Consider the following 19,008-nt stretch of genomic DNA (forward strand, 5'->3'; position numbering starts at 1 on the left):
TCTTCAGACCTCTAGAAAGGAAAAAAAATGAAAGTTTTTTTCCTTTCCTCATGTTTTTCTCCTTCTCTACTACAAAAAAGAGATAATATAAATGTATTACTTTCTGCCTACTTTTCTCACCTTTCAATTGGTGTCCTAACCTCCTTTTCCCACTCAAGAAAATGGAACTTAAATTGCCATTCTACAACTGCACTGACTGTGGCAGCAAACTGCCACCTACAGATGCACACTCCCTATGCCTTTTTTGCCTTGGAGAGACCCACATTATTGGCTCATGTTTCCACTGCCAAGCATGTACAGATCAGGTGAGGAAACTTACTGGGCAGGCTGCCTAAAAGTGGAACTGTGGAGCTGCTCCATTCACACAGAAAACCGTCCACTTTGGAAGACACACTCTCCAGTCCCTCAGCGGAGCCCTCCTCTGCTCCTCCAGAAAAATGCTCCAAAATGGACAAATTCAAAATGTCATCAAAAAAAGACCAAACCTCGGGAAAAGCCCAGTCTTTATAAATACTGAGATGGTGGAAAACTCAAAGAAGTGCTGTGACATGCCACCTCCCTCAGGCCTCCCATGTATTGAAGACACAACACCTAGACAGGAATTAATCCAATGCTCCTCTCTGGCATTAGGACTGGCACAGGAGCCTTCAGCTTGGCCACTACATCCAGCTCCAAGAACCTCCAAGTACCTCTTTTGTGGAAGAAGAGATATGAGAGCTCTCCTGTCCTGTAATAGAGCAATCAGGTGTTATCTCTGCTCAGAGGCCCAATTTTCCACTATCCTCAATTCCAAGCATATGTATTGCTGCTGAATTTGAAAGACACGGACGTAGGTCTTGCTCCCCTATTGCTGATAGGGACCACAGATCCCGTTGGCTGACTACACTATGTTGGTGCAAGCTTAAAGCCTGTCCTTATAAAGAGCACTGGGCTTCCCTTGATTCCAGACAAGGCTTGCCATGCTGGAGTCCTGTAGGGTCTGATTGGTTATCTACTCAAACCAATCCAATTATGCCGACACAACCTCTGCCATCAGACAGGGATGCTAGAGACCTAGTATTCTTATACTAAATCATCACATCACCATTGCACAGCATTCACTGAGGCTACTGAGTCCGGCCTGGAACCATATACTTCAACCTCAGAAACGACTTCCACAGACTGGCAGTCAGAAGAACCTACCACTCCATATGAGTCACCCTGTGATCTGCCTTGTACTTCAGAGGACTCTGGCCTCTTCTCCACTCAAGTCTTCCACATGGTCCATAGTCTCAGCTTCAGCCCATATCAGGATCCAGGCAGGGCAAAAGATTCAGTCCTTGAAGTGGACTATGCCAAAGCTATAGCACCAGCCACCATACCCTTCCTACCTACCCTACTTGATGCAGTATATCAGGAGTGGAAGTCTCCCCCTCCGCATAGACTTGAAAATATGTACAGGGTACAAGAAAAAGATGGGGAATTCCTTTTTCAGCACCTAACCAAAGTCAATCATAGCTGAAGCCTCTCAAGTTCCTTCTGGGAGAGAACAGTCTATCCTAGATGATAGAGAAGTAAGATGCCTCAATGCAGTTGGCCACTGATTCTACTCCTCTGCTGCATTGTCCATTAAGATGGCCAACTACCAGCCAACAATAGCCAGGTACCATCTAATGCTTTGGGACAAGGTGACTTCACTGTGCTCATCCCTCCCTAGGATATAGCTAATGAAATCAAAACTTAGGCTACACACCTTGCACGGCATGAAATTCACACCAGGCAGTGTGTGCTGCCAGGAACATGGCAGGGGATATAGATTTTCACTGCTTCTCACGGCTCTGGTCCTCTGGTCTCTTCATGGAAGCAAAGACAAGGATTGAAGACATGCCCTTCAATAGTGCTGGTCTGTTCCATGAAGGAACACTGATGCCATATGGACTCTGTCCAAAAATCAAGAAACACTGCTGGTGAATGGGACTCAAATCAAGCACCTCCCACCAGACCATATAGGTCCCATAAATGGCAGCAAGTTCTGTACACTTACCAGGCTCACTTCCACACAACAGCACATTCAGACACCAACCTACCTCCCAAGATAGGCATCCTGACCCCATAACACATCCTCACCAAACCCATGGACATCAGGAAGAATCAAGGAGACACCTGTGACTCCTTCTCCAGCTTGTTCCCTCCTCTAAGCTTTCCTTCAATCGCTGCCTCCAGCCCTACTTCCACTGTTGGGCTGCCATCACCTGAGAGTCATGGGTTCTTTCCATCATCCACCATGCATATTGTAATGAGTTTGAAAACTTCCCTCCACCCAGTATTGTTAAAAGGATCACTCTTTCCTGGCCCCTCCTTCAAGAGATCTTCTGTTCCAAAATGGAGCTATAGAGAGGTTTCACCCTGAAACTCCTGGCTTCTGCTCCAGGTGTTTTATAGTCCCAAAAAAAGACAGTGGCCTTCACTCTAAGATTACTCTGACTGAAGACCTGCCTTTACATATTTTCTCCTCTATCATATATTAATTTAAAATATTCATCTGGATCAAACTAAGGCTACAAATAGCCCAGCATAAGTTTACTGTCTGAAAACCTATTGCAGGGCATGAAGACAATAGCTTGGCCAGATACTGAAGATGAAACTCAAATACTTTGGCCACCTAATGAGAAGGAAGGACTCCCTGGAGAAGAGTCTAATGCTGGAAACAATAGATGGCAAAAAAAGAAGGGGATGGCAGAGGATGAGGTGGCTAGATGGAGTCAGTGAGGCAGTTGGTGTGAGCTTAGGTGGACTCCGGGAGATGGTGGAGGACAGGAAGGCCTGGAGGAGTGTTGTCTATGGGGTCGCGATGGGTTGGACACGACTTCGCGACTAACAACAACAACTATTTGATACCTTTTCCCCCATTGTCACCAAGCCATTAGTATGTAGAGGCTATCTTCAGGTTCCATTTAGCTGTCATGGCAAAAGATTGATAGACATGTTCTTCATATGTTTGTCTATTCCCATTTGAAAGCCCATGATCAGCACCATAAATCACTGAATGTAGAAGAGCATTTTTTGTCTGCTGTGAAGCTAATATAATTAATTGAATTGGGTTTCATTTTAGTATTATGAGGGAGGAAAAATAGATTTTAGTTTTTATATGGAAATGGTACTTTGAGCCTCTGATAATTTTTGTTGCCTTTTCTATACCTTTTCTGACTGCACAATATCCTCTTTTGAGGTTACCAAAATTGTGGCAATAGCCACTGGGGACAAATTCTAAAAAGAAAGGGTTGGAAACCCTCTGAAGCACTATGGAGGGAAGGTTAGGAAAATTTCTGCCATTAGTGAAATGTTTTATAGTCCCTAATTCAGGGATTAGCAATTTATGACCGTATAGATGTTATTGGATTATGACTGCCATCATTCCTCAGCCTTAATTGTGTTGGCTAGGTCCAATGGGTGTTGTAGTTGAACAACAGCTGGAGAATGGCTGGAAATGCACTAGTGCTGAAATGAATTATGTGATGTAATCTAAAGTATGATCTGTTTGTTTCAGCTTCTAAAAATTTTGTTATATCATCTGTAAAATGTTGCTTTTCTGTGTGTGTACAACTATGTTGGATGCAGTAAAATTGCTAATGTGAAACGTAAAATATAAGCTCTTTTCACAGTGATGTTTTACTTTTTATTAGCTGTTTGTGATATAGGATCTGCTTCTTTTAAATATGACATGAGAAGACTAAGTGAGATTTTAGCTTTTCCAAGAGCCTGGTACAGGAGGAGTATTGCAAGACGCCTCTTTTTAGGCGACCAAACAATAAATTTGCCAGGTACTAACTTCTTATTTTGTATAATTCTAGTTGAACTATATTTATTGGTCGACACTGGGGAAAATGATGTTTTGAGGGGTGGGAGTAGGGAAGGACTATGGTGGGCACAAGTAGTGTAATAGAAGGCAATGAAGGGTGTGCTTATGACATTCGCATCTACCTATATAACTTTGAATTTGAAGTGTTTGTGAACTCTTCCTAATTAATAATTGCTATATCTTACCTATTAATAAAGGGTGTGCTGCTAATTAAAAATAGGATCAAACTGGAGAAATGTATGCTTCAATAGTAATGCTATTTCTCCGATATATTAACCACACAGAATGGCAACATACTTTTTATCTTTTTCCCAGTAGCATCTGGCCCTGGAACACCGGATTCTATTGAAGGGGTGAACCAGCACCTGTCTCCTGAATCATCACGAAAAGCATACTGTAGAACCTGGGAACAGCCAAGCCAGTCTGCTTCGTTTACACACATGGCTCAATCACCTAACGTTTTCAATGAGCATAACACTAGTAGCAATATGTCACCTGGAACAGCAGCTCATAACCTAAAATCGCCTGCTGTTTCTAGATCCCGGAGTGTGTCAGACTCCTCTGTTCCACAAAGAGGTAAGAATAATTTACAGTCATATGTTGCTGTGTACATTCATGTAACATATTTAACAATTATTGAAGGACAGAAGTTATTTATTGGACTATGATGACAATGATAAAGATGGTCACTGAAGTAAAAGGAAGGGGAAAGCATTTATTCTAGCTTTGTAATACACTCAGCATTCTTCTGGTTTATAGAGAAGCCTGAAGAGCAACTTAATCTCTAATCCTAGGTATGTAGACCTAAGAGGAAAGAACCTCATTTGATACAAGAACTCATAGTAGGAGAATTCCCATGTTTTAAATACACCAATCAGATGTTTTTGGCAGCTGCAATGATGGTGTGAAATATCCAACTGTGTCAAAGGCATTGCTATCACTGGCAGAACAGATTCCCTTTCTTGTCAACATCCCTGCACATGCTATCCAAATCTGCTTCAGAGGGTTGGAGGGGCATGTGGATGCAGCAGGGAAAAATAAAGTCCTATAGAATTTAACATTAGAATATTTTTGAAAGGAATAATAATAAGTTGATACTGGCTTTTAAAAAGAGGCCCATAAATAAAAACCCTGTAGCATGCATATAGGCACATACTGATATTTTGAAGATTTATTTGGCATTTATCAAATAAAGTGAAATGGTGCCAGTTGGTACCCTCTCAGTAAATATAAGTTCATATAAATTCAACCTGACAGTCATGCCATGTACCCATAGGAATAAGTTAAAATTTTCTTACAGATTTGTTCCTGCAGTAATTCTAACTGCCTTTCAGTTTCAGAATTATTTCACTCATTCAGCTACTGAAATTCTAGGAGAAAATTCCAGAGAAAGCCTTGATTGCACACAGAATCCATGCTTGCATTTATATACATCATCTTTTGATCCTGGGTTATATCATTCAGGTTTATAACATAGTTTTTATTATGAAAAAGAGATTATTCAGCTGCAGCAACCACCATGTCAGCATGGATATTAGAAATTTCTCTTGGGTTATAAGCAAATGACATAGATTGGTTCAGTCATGTGGCACATTTCCATGTTTCTGTCCTGTGCTTTGACAATTACTGGAGTTCATGTGGAGATTGCTCTCATCAGGGTACCACCTTATTAATGATGAGTAGTTTTCAAAAGTAGACATCTCTATGTGGAATTACCACCATCACACTGAAGCACTATCCAGAAAAATCTATAGAGTTGGTTAACATATTCCATAATTCTTATTTTTATTACATTTATAAAGCCTAATAAATATTTATTTCTAGATATACTCTCAAAAACATCAACTCCATTTAATAAATCAAACAAGGCTGGAAGTCAGCAGGTGACACCATGGGAAACACTGGTTGTATTTGCTATGAATTTGAAGCAACTAAATGTCCAAATGAACATGAGTAATGTAATGGGAAACACTACGTAAGTAGATCTCGTGATTTAATTTATCTTTGATTTCTGATCTCTATAATCTAAAGAAATCTGCATGTGTGGTGGTGATGGGGTCCTTTCCTTCCAGCAGCTCCTATAAGAAAGACTTAGGTGCTTCTCTTAACAAACTATCTAAAGCAAGAAGTCTTTTACCTGTCTAAAACTGGGAGCTTGTCACTTAACTATTCTTTCCTTGTTTTGTCCAAATATAAAAAAAACAAACCAACATCTATACTTTAGTGGCTACTAATCATGGAGAACAGTTAGAATGTTGGACTGGGGACCTGGCAGATCCAGGTTCCAGTCCCCACTTGGCCATGAAGCTCTCTGGGTGACATTGGGCCAGTCACTCATCTCATTGTAATCTGGGGCTGTTGTGAGGATAAAATGGAGCTATAGAACCCACCTTGGGTTCCTCACAAGAGGAAAAAGGCAGGATATAAATACAATGCAATATTTTTAAAAAAGTACATGCCTTGCTACTTTTACAGTTTTAAATGCGTCTTGCAACTTTGAGTTTTAGTAAATGAAAGAAGCAGATGTGGTAGATAACATTTTTCCTTTTGTGCCTACTTTAGGTGGACTACTAGTGGTTTGAAAAGCCAGGGTCGTTTATCTGTGGGCAGTAATAGGGATCGGGAAATCAGCATGTCAGTCGGTCTTGGGCGGTCCCATTTGGATTCTAGAGGAGGAGTGGTTGGAGGTACCATAGATGTTAATGCCTTGGAGATGGTGGGTAAGTCAGAAAGTTGGCAAGTATTTGCACAGATACAGTAAGAACACATTCATTTTGACTTATTTATAATTATTTTCCCATACACCTTTCCAAGAATCACAGCAAATTGTCACAAACACAGAAGGTATGATCAAGAAGCTGATGTCCTGTGAAACTTAAATTTAATGTTCTTAAATCTCTTTCACTAAAGTTACCAGATCTTAAAATGTATAACTTTGACTGTATTACGCCCAGTTTGAGCTCCTTCTGTTCAGCTGTTTTCTGGAGGGCTATTCAAATCTTGGTAACTGATTTCAGGAGCACACTTTACTGCTTAAATAGGGCAAATTCAAATGCATATGCACACTAGCTGTTAACTATGGTATACACTGGATGTTCAGTACAAGCATCATGGCTACTTTCACATAGAGTGATGAGCAGATAAGAATAATAGTCTGCTTTGCAGACTGTTGTGAAAATTATCCAGGAAATATTACTCAGGTATAAATTATTATAAAGCAATACAGATGTTTTGATTACTTGAGATATAGAAATGCTTAGCAATAGTATTTCACATCCATCCGTCTTCTCCCAAGGGAATTTTAAGATGGAAAATTCAGAATTTTTAGAAAAAATATATTTCTTTAAATTATACCCATATAGGTTTAGTCCTTGAACTCAAATGCTATTCTAAATGAAAGACTTTAGAGAGTCTTCAGAGTTCTTCAGAAAACGACTCATACGTTTGGAAAACCCCTGGCGAAACTGTTCCATTATTGCTGGGCAGCTTTTAGAGAATGTGGTACTTCTATTTGAATGTGGCTCATTGGTCCCAGAACTGGAATCCCAGAATCCCCAAACTGGAATATTTAAGAAGCAGGACCAATTATCCACAAAGTTCACATAGATCTCACAAATCAGCTGGCATAATCAGTACCAAGGAATGCTGCAATGCATATGTGCCAGTCAAAATTTCATGTAAAGCGTATGTCTCAGGGAACTCAGTCCACATACTGCAAGATGCCCACTAGCCTAATGACCTCAGAAAATGGCGGGAAGAGGGACAAAAATCAGATTAGAGCAGGTGATCTCCTTCCTGACAGCAGTAAGCCCATATTCAAGACATTGCAATTCACAATGAAATGTGCTAGGGTGATATCATGGATTGGGTTTGCATATGGGACAGTCATTGGTGAGCAGCAGGCCAGATATAATTTCTGTTTGCATTTACACAAAGGTAATATGGGGTAGTGTGTGAATAGGGCAATAAACCAGTCATTATAAAACACAGGAGTGACTTATTGTAGTAGTTTGTAATATTTATTTATTTATTTAAAACATTTATAACACTTCTATACCAGCAGGTCTCAAGATGGCTTATTTATTAGATTTATATGCTGCCACCCTAAACATAGGCTCTTTGGGCAGTTTACATTATGTTAAAATCCGTAAACAGCATAAAACAATACAATACATGACAATGCGCAATTACAAAAGGGCAATAACAGTAAAATCAGTTTACTAAATTTGAGTTTAGGACTTGCTTGCAAGCTTCTTTAACATCTTTCATTTTGCATGCCCCTGGATGCTGGTAAAAAGTAATCAGTAAAAGTAGTATTACTGATTTTGCTCCCTTTGCTGCTAAGCTGGTACATGAATAATTGTTTTTTTCAGCTCATATTTCAGAACATCCCAATCAGCAGCCAAGTCACAAAATTCAGATTACAATGGGATCTACTGAAGCACGTGTTGATTACATGGGATCCAGTATCTTAATGGGCATTTTCAGTAATGCAGACCTTAAGCTACAGGATGAATGGAAAGTTAACCTCTGCAATACTTTGGATCCCAGCATTACGGATAAAAGGTGAAGTTTCTTGTTTATGTAACACTGTATATTTCTGTCAATAAGATTTCAGTCAAAGACGTATTTAAAAGTTGCTTGCTTGAGCTACTGTTCAGGTATTTCTACTGGACTGGTAATTGTTATATGTTAACTAGCCTGTCACAGAATCGTAGAATAGTGGAATTGGAGAGGGCCATGAAGGCCATTGGGTCCAACCCCATACTGTTGCCGGACATCAATTTATACCATCCAACTGTCTTCAGAACCAAGTAAATCAATTTGAATTAATACAGTATTTTAATCATGCTTGTGTTCCAGTGAGATATTTGTCCATGGTGATTTGAAGTGGGATATTTTTCAAGTTATGATTTCAAGATCTACCACGCCAGACCTCATCAAAATAGGAATGAAGCTTCAGGAATTCTTTACTCAGCAGTTTGATACCAGCAAGAGAGCTTTGTCCACATGGGGACCTGTTCCTTATCTTCCTCCAAAGACTGTGGTCAATACTGTAGAAAAAAGCTCACATCAACAATGTATGTATTAAAGTAATTTAGAATAGCTCTTACAGTGTTGTATTTCTGTCTGAGGTATGCTCTTGAACAATTTTTTTACCATAGACCCATTGAACATTTAACTAGGGATGTTAATTTTACAATTTACATTTTTTTTAAAGGATGAGATCTTCCCCAGCTTGACTTAGATTGGCTGGGAACAAATTGAGGGAAACTCTCTCTCTCTCTCTCTTTTAAAAACCCAGGTGATAGCATAGCATGTTTCTGTGCTATCCACCAACAAAGGCTCCAAACCCACATGCTCCGCCAGACCTACAAGTTCTCTCTCACTCAATTTTGCTGTTGTTGATTCTGTGATAGAAAGAGGGAGGGAGCTTTTTTTCCCTCTGATACTAGTAGGTATTGATAAACTGCATTTCCCAGTGGCTTCCTGCATAACAGCACAGCAGATGGAAGCAGCGCCTGGCAACTGTAGTTTTATGAAGAATCATTAATATCCTGTTTAGGGATTATCCAGGAAGGTGGGGTAAGGAATGGGATTCTGCTCTGACTTGGATTATGATACGAGATGAAGAATGCATAGGTTGCAATGTTCACCATGTATTTCTGGTGAGCACCATGAGCTTGTAAAGCATGTATCACTGAGTCCGGAAATGTGCACCGCAGCAACATCTCTATTTTTAAGTGTATGTTTAAAAAATGAATGTATTCTGCTGTGAAAAACCACAAGAACTTTAAGGTGTATATTCTTTGATGTGAAGACTCATTTTCTGTAACCCAAACGGAAGCTGTTTGAAAGGCCAAGTACCTATAAACACTAATCCATGCTTGTATCAACAGTGTAAATCATAAAAGATGATCAAGCATTTTACAACTCTGCATACCGTTCACTTTTTCACACACTACTTTATCCAAATACAATGAAGAGTCTCCCTCCCTCTCTCCCTCCCTCTCTCCACCCACACTACCCACCCAGCCACACACACCCCCACCCACACAGGTGTAATCTAAGCTTCTTTTAAAAAAAGTTGCAAAAAGTAGTTCTTGCCATTTGTGTTCATCCCTGTCTTATAAATGTACCTCCAAGAGTTCAGAATACTGGAATATACTACGTTAATGAAATGCCTATTCATATTTCTAGACTACCCGCATACAAAATATATTGTTTTGATTGTTCATTGTAATGCCTTTGTCTTTTCCATTCCTGCTCTGTGTGCTTTCTTTTCTAGTACTGGATGCAGCACATCATCGCCACTGGCCAGGGGTTTTAAAAGTGGTTTCCGGGTGCCACATATCCTTATTTCAGATTCCTTTACCAGAAGATGGGATGCAGTTTGGAGGCTCTATGAGCTTGCACGGAAATCACATGACATTGGCATGCTTCCATGGACCTAATTTCCGTTCAAAGTCATGGGCTCTGTTTCATCTTGAAGAACCTAACATTGCCTTTTGGACAGAAGCACAAAAAATCTGGCAAGAAGGTATCCACACTTTTGTGAATCAAATTTTATACAAATGTTTTCCCCTTTTAAATTGAAAGTGACGTCTATTTAAGAGAAGATTTTTTTCATATTTTCTCCTATGCTAAAGTACGGACTCTGTATCAGACTTAGTATTGATTCTGTGTACATATTAATACAGGGTTTCGGACAGCAACTTCACATCCTGCCTTTAGGTTGATATTTTGGGCAACAGCCTAACTGCCATGGAATCAGGAGACCACTCAGCTCATAAGTAGTTCTATACAGATCACTGTGCACAGAAGCCTTAAGTGCCATTGTTTGGTAGATGGGCAGGTTATCAATCAATCATGTAAATGAGAACATAGATAAAACTCCAGTTCTTCATGGTCAATGTGTATCACCTGTATGGGCTTTGCTCCTATGGGGGGCCTGTCATTGGGAAGTTTTTATTGATTGGGCAGGAGCCCCTCCCCTTCTTGTTCCAGGATTACACAAGAGGGGCTCCCACCTATTCCCTCAGTTCCTTTTCTACTGCTATTGCATCTAGATTAGGAAGTGCTTCTTGCCCTGAACTTGGGTATTCCAGCATTCTTAATTCCCTTTTTCTTGTTCATTCATTTTTTAAAATCAACATTCTTCTCAAGAATTGTCCTTTCTTTACGCTTTCTTTTGAAAAATCTACAAAAATACATATTTCCTACCCACTTTCTCTTTACCCTCCCATCATGTTCCCATCCTTGCCTGCTGTTCTTTTCTGCCTTCCCCATCTACCATGATGGCATTGGTGGCTTCTTTGCAAAAATGCATCTGCTGAGACAGCAGACTCCCTCGCCTCATGCGATGGGGTGGCATATAAGTTGTTTAAATAAATAAATAAATGGTCACTGCCTCTGATGAATCTGCCTGGATAAGGAACACATTGTTGATGTCTGGGTCCACTGCCAGGCCTTCACAAAACATACCTGCAAATACTACATGGCTCGACTGAAAGCCAGCCTCTGGAAGAAGGCCTTGCAAGCTGCTGATGTCACAAGGTGTAAGGGGTGAGATCATCCACCCACCAGGGCCACAACATCAACCTGGCCCAAGCTGCTCATCTGGCAGCTACATAGCCTGGAAAGAGGCCAAGTAGCCAGAAAGATGGCTGCCACCATCAAGGAAAAATGAAGGCGCTGCCAGAGCCCCTGTCTACCCTGGATGTTGAGGGAGAGCTTGTTACCATCCTCAGTATGGTTGTGGTCTTCAATATTAAGGGAGGACATGGTCTGTACCACACTGGTACCAGAGGAGAAAAGGGAGTCTCCTGCCAGGCCCCAATCCAGGCCCCAGTGTCCCAGGCACCAATGTCAAGGCATTCCATTCATTCCCTGCTGGAACCAATACCACCACAATCACAGTCTAGCTTGACACTGAGGTGATCAGCCCATACCTTGCCAGGGCTGATACCGCTCTAAGAAGCAGAGGGACACTGAAAAAGATCCCACTCTCCCCTTATTGATTGGAATCTAGCCTCCAACTGGTGATTGCCTCCATACCAGTTCCAGGAGGGCCCTCAACCATCCCACAGACACAACTGAGATCCTTGACCTGAGAGGCTATCAGGTACTGTTTCATTGCCACCAAGGCACCTCTCTCAGAGACACTGGTACAATGCCTCAGTACCAAGGCAGCTGTGATCTCCAATGCCGACATTGCCAAAGTGCTTAAACCAAGGACTTCATCTCCATCATCTAACCCAGAGGACTACATCCAATTCAGTACCATCACTGGCTCTGTCTGCCTCTTCACCTGATGTCGCCATTGCATCACATTGCAAGACCCAGCATCACCCTTGGAGAAGATGGGCCAGTTCTCAGAGGAAGTCATGTGAATGGTGACTTCCTTCCGCCTTGAGATGGAGCAGGCACAGGGCTAGGTTACAGACCTGGTATTTGATGCCCTGCACTTCAAGGACTCAGTATCAGTGGTAATCCCATTCTTGTTTCTACTGCAGACAGTCTGGCAAATGTGACACACTCTGCAAATGGAAGACTTGAGTCCATGTACATGATGCTGAAGAAGGACATCCCTTTCCTCTTCTAGCACTGCAAACCAAACTGTATCATTGTGGAGTCCACTCAAGGCTGATCCCAGAGTGAACACTCCATACCCATAGACTGGGAGGGCCACCGCCTAGATGGATTGGCAGGGCAGGTTTATACAGCCTTGGCACTCAGTCTCAGGGTCGCCAACCACAAGGCCACCATGGCCCAATACCAACTGTTCCTTTGAAACAAGGTCAGGTCCATGTGTGAGCATCTCCCTGAATACTACTGTGATTTTGCCTGAGTATTTCAGACAGAGGCCTCCAAGCTCACCCATGAAGAGATTGCTGCAGCACAGCATCACATAGACAGTGACACCAAGGTCATGATAGGTGCCATGGTCATCTGTAGGCGTGCCTGCTGTGCTCTGCAGGACTACCTCAAGAACCCCTCTCCCATGTCAAGAACCTCCCAATCAATGTTTAATGCACAGACTGGTGAAAGAATGGACTGACTCCAGAAGGTCAACAGTGCAGCGGATGTGGTTCCAGCATCCAGCAATCAAGCCATGTAGGTGGTTCAAGGGCTCCTTCGTCCAGTTACACTGAAGGTCCTGTACCAAGCATCCTGTTAGGCTCCAACCAGTCACCTAGTCCAGAAGGTGGGACACTAATGTCTGCTTCAGACAGGTGCACAGATGCCCAGAAGGGGACAAGCACTGCCATTGACTGACCATACCTGTCGTCCCCCCCACAACCACCACAAACATCAAACGTTTCTCCAGATTCCTCCCTATATGGGAAGTGATTAACAACTGACTCATGGGTTCTACTCATCATGGAGACAGGATAGCAGATAGAAATCAACACCTTCCCACCACTTGATACCATAAAATCCACAGCCATGGCTCTGATGTCAGATATTGACTCATTACTTTTCAAAGAGGCCATAGAATCCATCATTCAGACCTCACCCAAGGCTTCTATCATGGTATTGAAGTGGTACAGGGGACTCTGACTGATCTTAAACCTCAGAGGCATCAATTGTTAATTTAAAAAAAATACTTTTATCTCAAAAGTTTATTGTACTAGCCAAAGGCCAGGACAAATTCATCAAATAAATGTGCATAAAAAACAAAATGAAGAATTTCAGAAATATACATTTAAATAAATTAAAATATACTGTGAACAGAAATTCACAAAGCACCACTGTCAAGCACATTGTTTGCTTCCTACAGATGGTCTTCTAGAAAGGAATTAAACCTTCCTTCATCGGTATAACCGGCTGTAATCTCCTCCTTCCACCCACCAACAAAGGGAACCCCAGTCTTCTCAAATGCTTCATCCTGCCAGTTCCTAAAGGACCTCCAGAACTTGACTCCGATCATCTGCTCCTGCATCTGCTCAGCATGGAGCCTCTTGGTCATGCTGTAGGCCCTGACCTAGAACTTTTGAACTGACCTCTGCTTCCTCTCCTGGAAGATCGCCTTTCTAGTGGCCATCACATCAGCTGGGTCAGCTCTAGGTTGACCCTCCGTATCGTACCTTCCACAGAGACAAGGCAGTGTCAGCATTCCAGCTCAATCAGGACATCATCATCCCAACCTTCTTCATTGTTTCTACCAACCTGATGGAATTCATCCTGCACTTGCTAGGGGGGCTCTGCTCCAGGACAGAATTCTTCTGCTGCTCACCAAGACTCTTTGTCTGCTATGGTGGGCAGAACAAAGGAGACCCACTCTCCACCCACAGACTGCTGAACTGGATCACAAGTACCATCTCCTTGGCATAGAAGATAGCTGGCCAATTCACAGCTCTTCCAAGGGTTCACTCCACCTGAGCAATGGCCACATCCACAATCCTTTCAGGGATCCCTCTGCAAGAAGTCTGCAGGGCTGCCACATGGTCCATGTCCTTGATGTTCATCAAGCACTACAGGACAGACATCCACACAAGGGCTACTTGCTTCACCAGAGCAGTTGTTTCCTCTGTCCTATAATGACAACAGCATCCCTATATCCTTTCTGAGGTGAGCTTGCTAGTCACCCCTATGTGTGATGCACAAAGACCCCAAAGAAGAAAGTCAGGTTGCTTACCTGCAATTGTTGTTCTTTGAGTGGTTACTAGTCCCACTTGGTGTTGTCCCTCTGAAAATTGTCCCCTTGCTTGCCAGGGGCGCACAGGGGCCAGACTGAGTTGGCAGAACATTCCTCTCTCAGTTCTGGGACCTATGACAGTCTCACCAGAACTGAGGGAATGGGCTGGAGCCCCTTCTGTGCAGTCCTGGAACAGGAAGGGGAAGGCTTCCTGCCCAATCAAATGCTTAGATACACAAGCTTCCTAACAGGCTCTATGCAGATGAAAGGCCCATATGTGGGAATATAAAAATGTCCACTCAAAGAAAAACAGTTGCAGGTAAGCACCCTGACTTTATGGGACAGATGTAGCAGTCCAATATCCTGTGAGGGTCAGGTCCATTTCTGATATCTGTGACAGTAGGCCTGTTTGCAATGCCCAAGCAAAGGAAAATACTGAAAGAAATCCAGTATCTGATACCATATTTTAATGGAAAAAATTGCTGTAATTTGTGTTTATCTCTCTAGTTACTGTATACTTATAATTGATTCCAACTTCACTTTTAACTGAAGTTACATAAATAGACACGTCAGCAGGCAAATAACCATGTTAAACAATTTCACTCTTCCAGGTTCTAGTGAGCACTCTACCTATGTTGTACAAACACTAGACTTCCATTTGGGTCACAACACTATGGTGACAAAACCATGTGGGGCCCTAGAAAGTCCAATGGCAACCATCACTAAAATAACAAGGAGGCGTCATGAAAACCCGCCACATGGAGTTGCAAGTGTGAAAGAGTGGTTCAATTATGTTACAGCTACAAGAAATGAAGGTGGGAATTTCTGCTTATTGGACCAATTATATAGGAGGGAATTACATAAATCTACAGTAGTTCCAATTAAATGTTAATGCACATTTTGCAACATTATGTGGTAAAAATAACCATATATTATTTCTGATACAGTCACTGTATAAATTCTTGGTAATCTCTTGAACAGTGTGAGGAAGTAATGTAGGGGCTATAGGAAGAGCCTCTGTTGCAGCTGAAATCTTGGATTCAAGTCGGGGTTTCCAAGTGATCTATGTGTAGCAGTACTAAACATCCAAAGTGTGGTAAAATCAGCTACTACCTAACTCTGTTTTTGTAGTATTTGTTCCACATATGTCTTTTAAACTTATATATACTTCCAGCTAGTAATTTTATAGTTTGTAACTGGTTTTGTTTATATGGGAAATATTTTTGACCTACAGCTTAAATTTAAAACATAACTTTGTAGGACTTTTAAAAGCTTTCCCTTACAATTGTGAACTCCCTCATGTAACACTTCTGCATATTGTATTTCAAAATTTAATTCATAATTCTTATCATAGAATGATACCATTGATAAGATCTTTATCAGAGAATACTCATATAATTTCCCTTCTGTTCCTTGCACCCTTTCTATGTTGACCTTTTAAATGTATATTCATTTTTGAGAAATATAAAAAAGTTGCTACTGCAGCACATACCCAATGATACCAATGACTGCAACAACAATGCCCAGCTATGCCCATTCATGCTTGCTTTGGGAATCTGCTTTGTGCCACGCACTGGCATTGGGGTAGAATGACTTTTGTGCTCCAGGCTGCTGGCAGGCAGTGGCCATTTTTGCTTTGCCTTGGTATGGCTGGCTTCATTCCCCTCTTAGTCAGATTGTGGCTTAGGGAAAGAGTGTTGCTTTGCTGAAGCAGACTGGAGGGGGACCTTCTCCTTTCGGGTCCACATTCTGCATTTAAATAGGATGGCTGCAGACCTGGCCCAAGTATTATTCACCTTGCCACCCACCTGCCCTCTTGACATGTGTTCTCAATGTATTCTGCCATTTTAAGCAATGCTGTACATTGCTATAAACTAGGTTAGTTGCCACTTGGTGAGGCTGGAAAGGAATTTTACCTCCCTATAACTACTGACTCAGGCTGCTTCATTGATTACAAGAGCTATGCCTTTCTGAGGGTGTTCTCTTCCACAACACCTACAGAGTCTGCTTCCTGTGTTACAGTTGCTGCTTTCATTTACATCTGGTGGAATCTTTAGTTAAGAATCTTTAGTTAAGAAGTAAATGGGGCTGGGCTGTCTGCTTTCACATGAAAGGTGAGCTTTCTTTACAGCTCAAAGAGCTTCAGCTATTGGGTGGTATAAAATGTAATTTTTAAAAGATCCAACATGGGGCTTAGGGATATAGGGCATGGTCAGTCCACCTGAACGCATAGGCATCAGCAATGATGCAAACAGATGAGCCATTTATTTCTGACATATGGGTTCTTAGAAGTGGGATCCTTACTTGTAATCCCTGCCTTGCTACTTTCAATCTGTACCAAAAAAAAAAAAAAATCTAAAATGCTTCCATGCTGTTATTTTACCTTGCCCAGTTCCACTCCTGCCTTTGGGCAGAAAAATAACTTTACGAGCACCACAACTGCTTATCAAGATGTAGATCCAACTTGAACACTAGTTCAACAACAAACACTTATGGCTGCTCATTGCAGCAGTTGAAACCCCCTGCTGCAGGTACATAATTATACTTTCTTTGCCACAGCAGGGCAATTCACCTACATCTGATGGCCTTTCATGCCCATTAGAACTAGAAAATCTGAACAAAAGGATAGAATAGCTCTGCCCCCACTTAACTAAGGGAAGAAATCTCAGTTGCTGCAATGGAGTATCTCACTGGAGAAGAGCCTAATGCTGGGAACAATTGACGGCAAAAGAAGAAGGGTATGGCAGAGAATGAGGTGGCTGGATGGAGTCATTGAAGCAGTTGGCATGAGCTTAGGTGAACTCCGGGGGGTGGAGGACAGGAAGGCCTGGAGCAATGTTGTCCATGAAGTTGCGATGGGTTGGACATGACTTTGCGACTAGCAACAACAACAGTGACATAGTATAGAGTAGTTTAGTCGCTGCTATATGCATCTGATTGTCACATTTTGCAGCTCTTACATACACACAGAAGTAAAACTGGAGTATACTAATGAAAGTTCACTATAAACCTGTATGCTCTGTTATAAGCTGGTTGTATCCACTGTTACTACTTTGGAATGAAGGAATTTTTGCTGGACATATTAATAAACATTGTACACTTGATCTAAATACACTTGACTACTTAAATGTGCATATGAGTTGTCAAATCTATCTTTATTTTTAAGAATATGAGGATTGTCTCTCTCTTGTACCACTGATCATAATCTTGGAGTAGGGGAAAGTGTTATGAATTTAGAATGGGAACAAAAATTGAAGAGATTATTGCTTTTAATGTAGAGTTTATAATTAGATCAGCTTATTAGTCCTTGTAAAGGTCAATTTATAAAGCCATCTATGAAGCTACACAAATTATTTAAATTTTCTTTAGTAACTGCTGAAAGTGTTAAAATAAAATAACTAAGAAATACCATTTGCTATTCTTTTCAGAGTTAAACCTTCTCCGAAATGTTGATGCAAATAACCTAGAGAATAGCACAACAGTGAAAAGCTCCAGTTTGTTAAGTGGATTCAGAGGAAGTTCCAGTTACAATCATGAGACTGAAACTATCTTTGCATTACCAAGAATGCAGCTGGACTTCAAATCCATTCATGTTCAGCAGCCACAAGAACCTGTATTACAAGGTAAAATAGTGCATTTTAATTCTAAACTATAAGCCTAATCTATACTACATGTAAAGAGAACTGAGTATAATTCCAAGCTTAAACTGACATTTTTAAAAAATAAGAACATTAAATATGGTTGATTCCATAGTTAACTTCATGTTGAATATCAATGTGAAACTAGAGTTTACAATGCTTACATACAGCACCAATTACTAAGACTACCAGTTGCCATAACAATATCACAAATTTACATGCAAACACAATCAGATTACCAGTTGTAACAATTATAACATGTTAAAATGCAATAGAAACTTAATGAATAGATCTCCAATTTAATAAATCTCCAGTCTTTCAGCTGTGACTGTAAAAGAAGTTATTAGGAAGATTATCAGTATCAGCTGGCAAATAAGCTTTTATTGAGTTGTAATCATAGAGGAAACTGTCCAATTGTTCAAACAGATCATTCTCTATGCATCATCCATATAGACTCCGTACCTACAAGGATTCTTGATTTGGGAAACTGGCAGAAACCCTTCACCTCTTGCATATCACCAGCAGGTTCCTACCTCCTCCCATTGGTTTCTGTTTGACCACCACTGTGGTTGTCTTACAGACAACATTATCCTTCCTTTTCTGAGAAAGTACTGCACTTCACTGATAATCCTGCTTCATTATTTCCTGTCATATAATTTGATTTATTTCTGGTTATACAGTGGTACCTTGGTTCATGAACTTAATCTATTCCACAACTCTGGTCGTGACCCAAATTGGTTGTGACCCAAGTCAAATTTCCCCATAAGGTTCAATGTAAATAAGGTTAATCTGTTCTGTAACCATTTTTTTTTAATCACAAAAATTTGATCGTAGCCATCTCCCCCCGCCCCCCCCGAGCCCAATCACAATCGCGCCCGTCTTCCCTGCAC

The 19,008-nt window shown here is 41.2% G+C and overlaps 1 protein-coding gene across 2 annotated transcripts in view; it reads left to right on the plus strand.

Moving 5' to 3' along the window:
• Positions 1-3,623: 3,623 nt before the first annotated feature.
• LOC123022996 (transmembrane protein KIAA1109-like) overlaps positions 3,624-19,008 on the plus strand; it is a 29,117-nt gene continuing 13,732 nt past the window's right edge. Inside the window, exons 1-9 of one of the 2 annotated variants that reach the window (XM_044429291.1) lie at positions 3,624-3,800; positions 4,154-4,414; positions 5,663-5,813; positions 6,401-6,558; positions 8,212-8,404; positions 8,702-8,919; positions 10,128-10,379; positions 15,092-15,295; positions 17,909-18,103. In XM_044429291.1, coding sequence (XP_044285226.1) covers positions 3,644-3,800; positions 4,154-4,414; positions 5,663-5,813; positions 6,401-6,558; positions 8,212-8,404; positions 8,702-8,919; positions 10,128-10,379; positions 15,092-15,295; positions 17,909-18,103 — 1,789 coding nt within the window. In that variant the 5' untranslated portion in view covers positions 3,624-3,643. The remainder of the gene's footprint in view (positions 3,801-4,153; positions 4,415-5,662; positions 5,814-6,400; positions 6,559-8,211; positions 8,405-8,701; positions 8,920-10,127; positions 10,380-15,091; positions 15,296-17,908; positions 18,104-19,008) is intronic. The other variant, XM_044429292.1, reaches the window with a different exon arrangement.

This window comes from Varanus komodoensis, unplaced genomic scaffold, assembly GCF_004798865.1.
Source record: "Varanus komodoensis strain SLA01 unplaced genomic scaffold, ASM479886v1 scaffold2, whole genome shotgun sequence".
Taxonomy (NCBI): domain Eukaryota; kingdom Metazoa; phylum Chordata; class Lepidosauria; order Squamata; family Varanidae; genus Varanus; species Varanus komodoensis.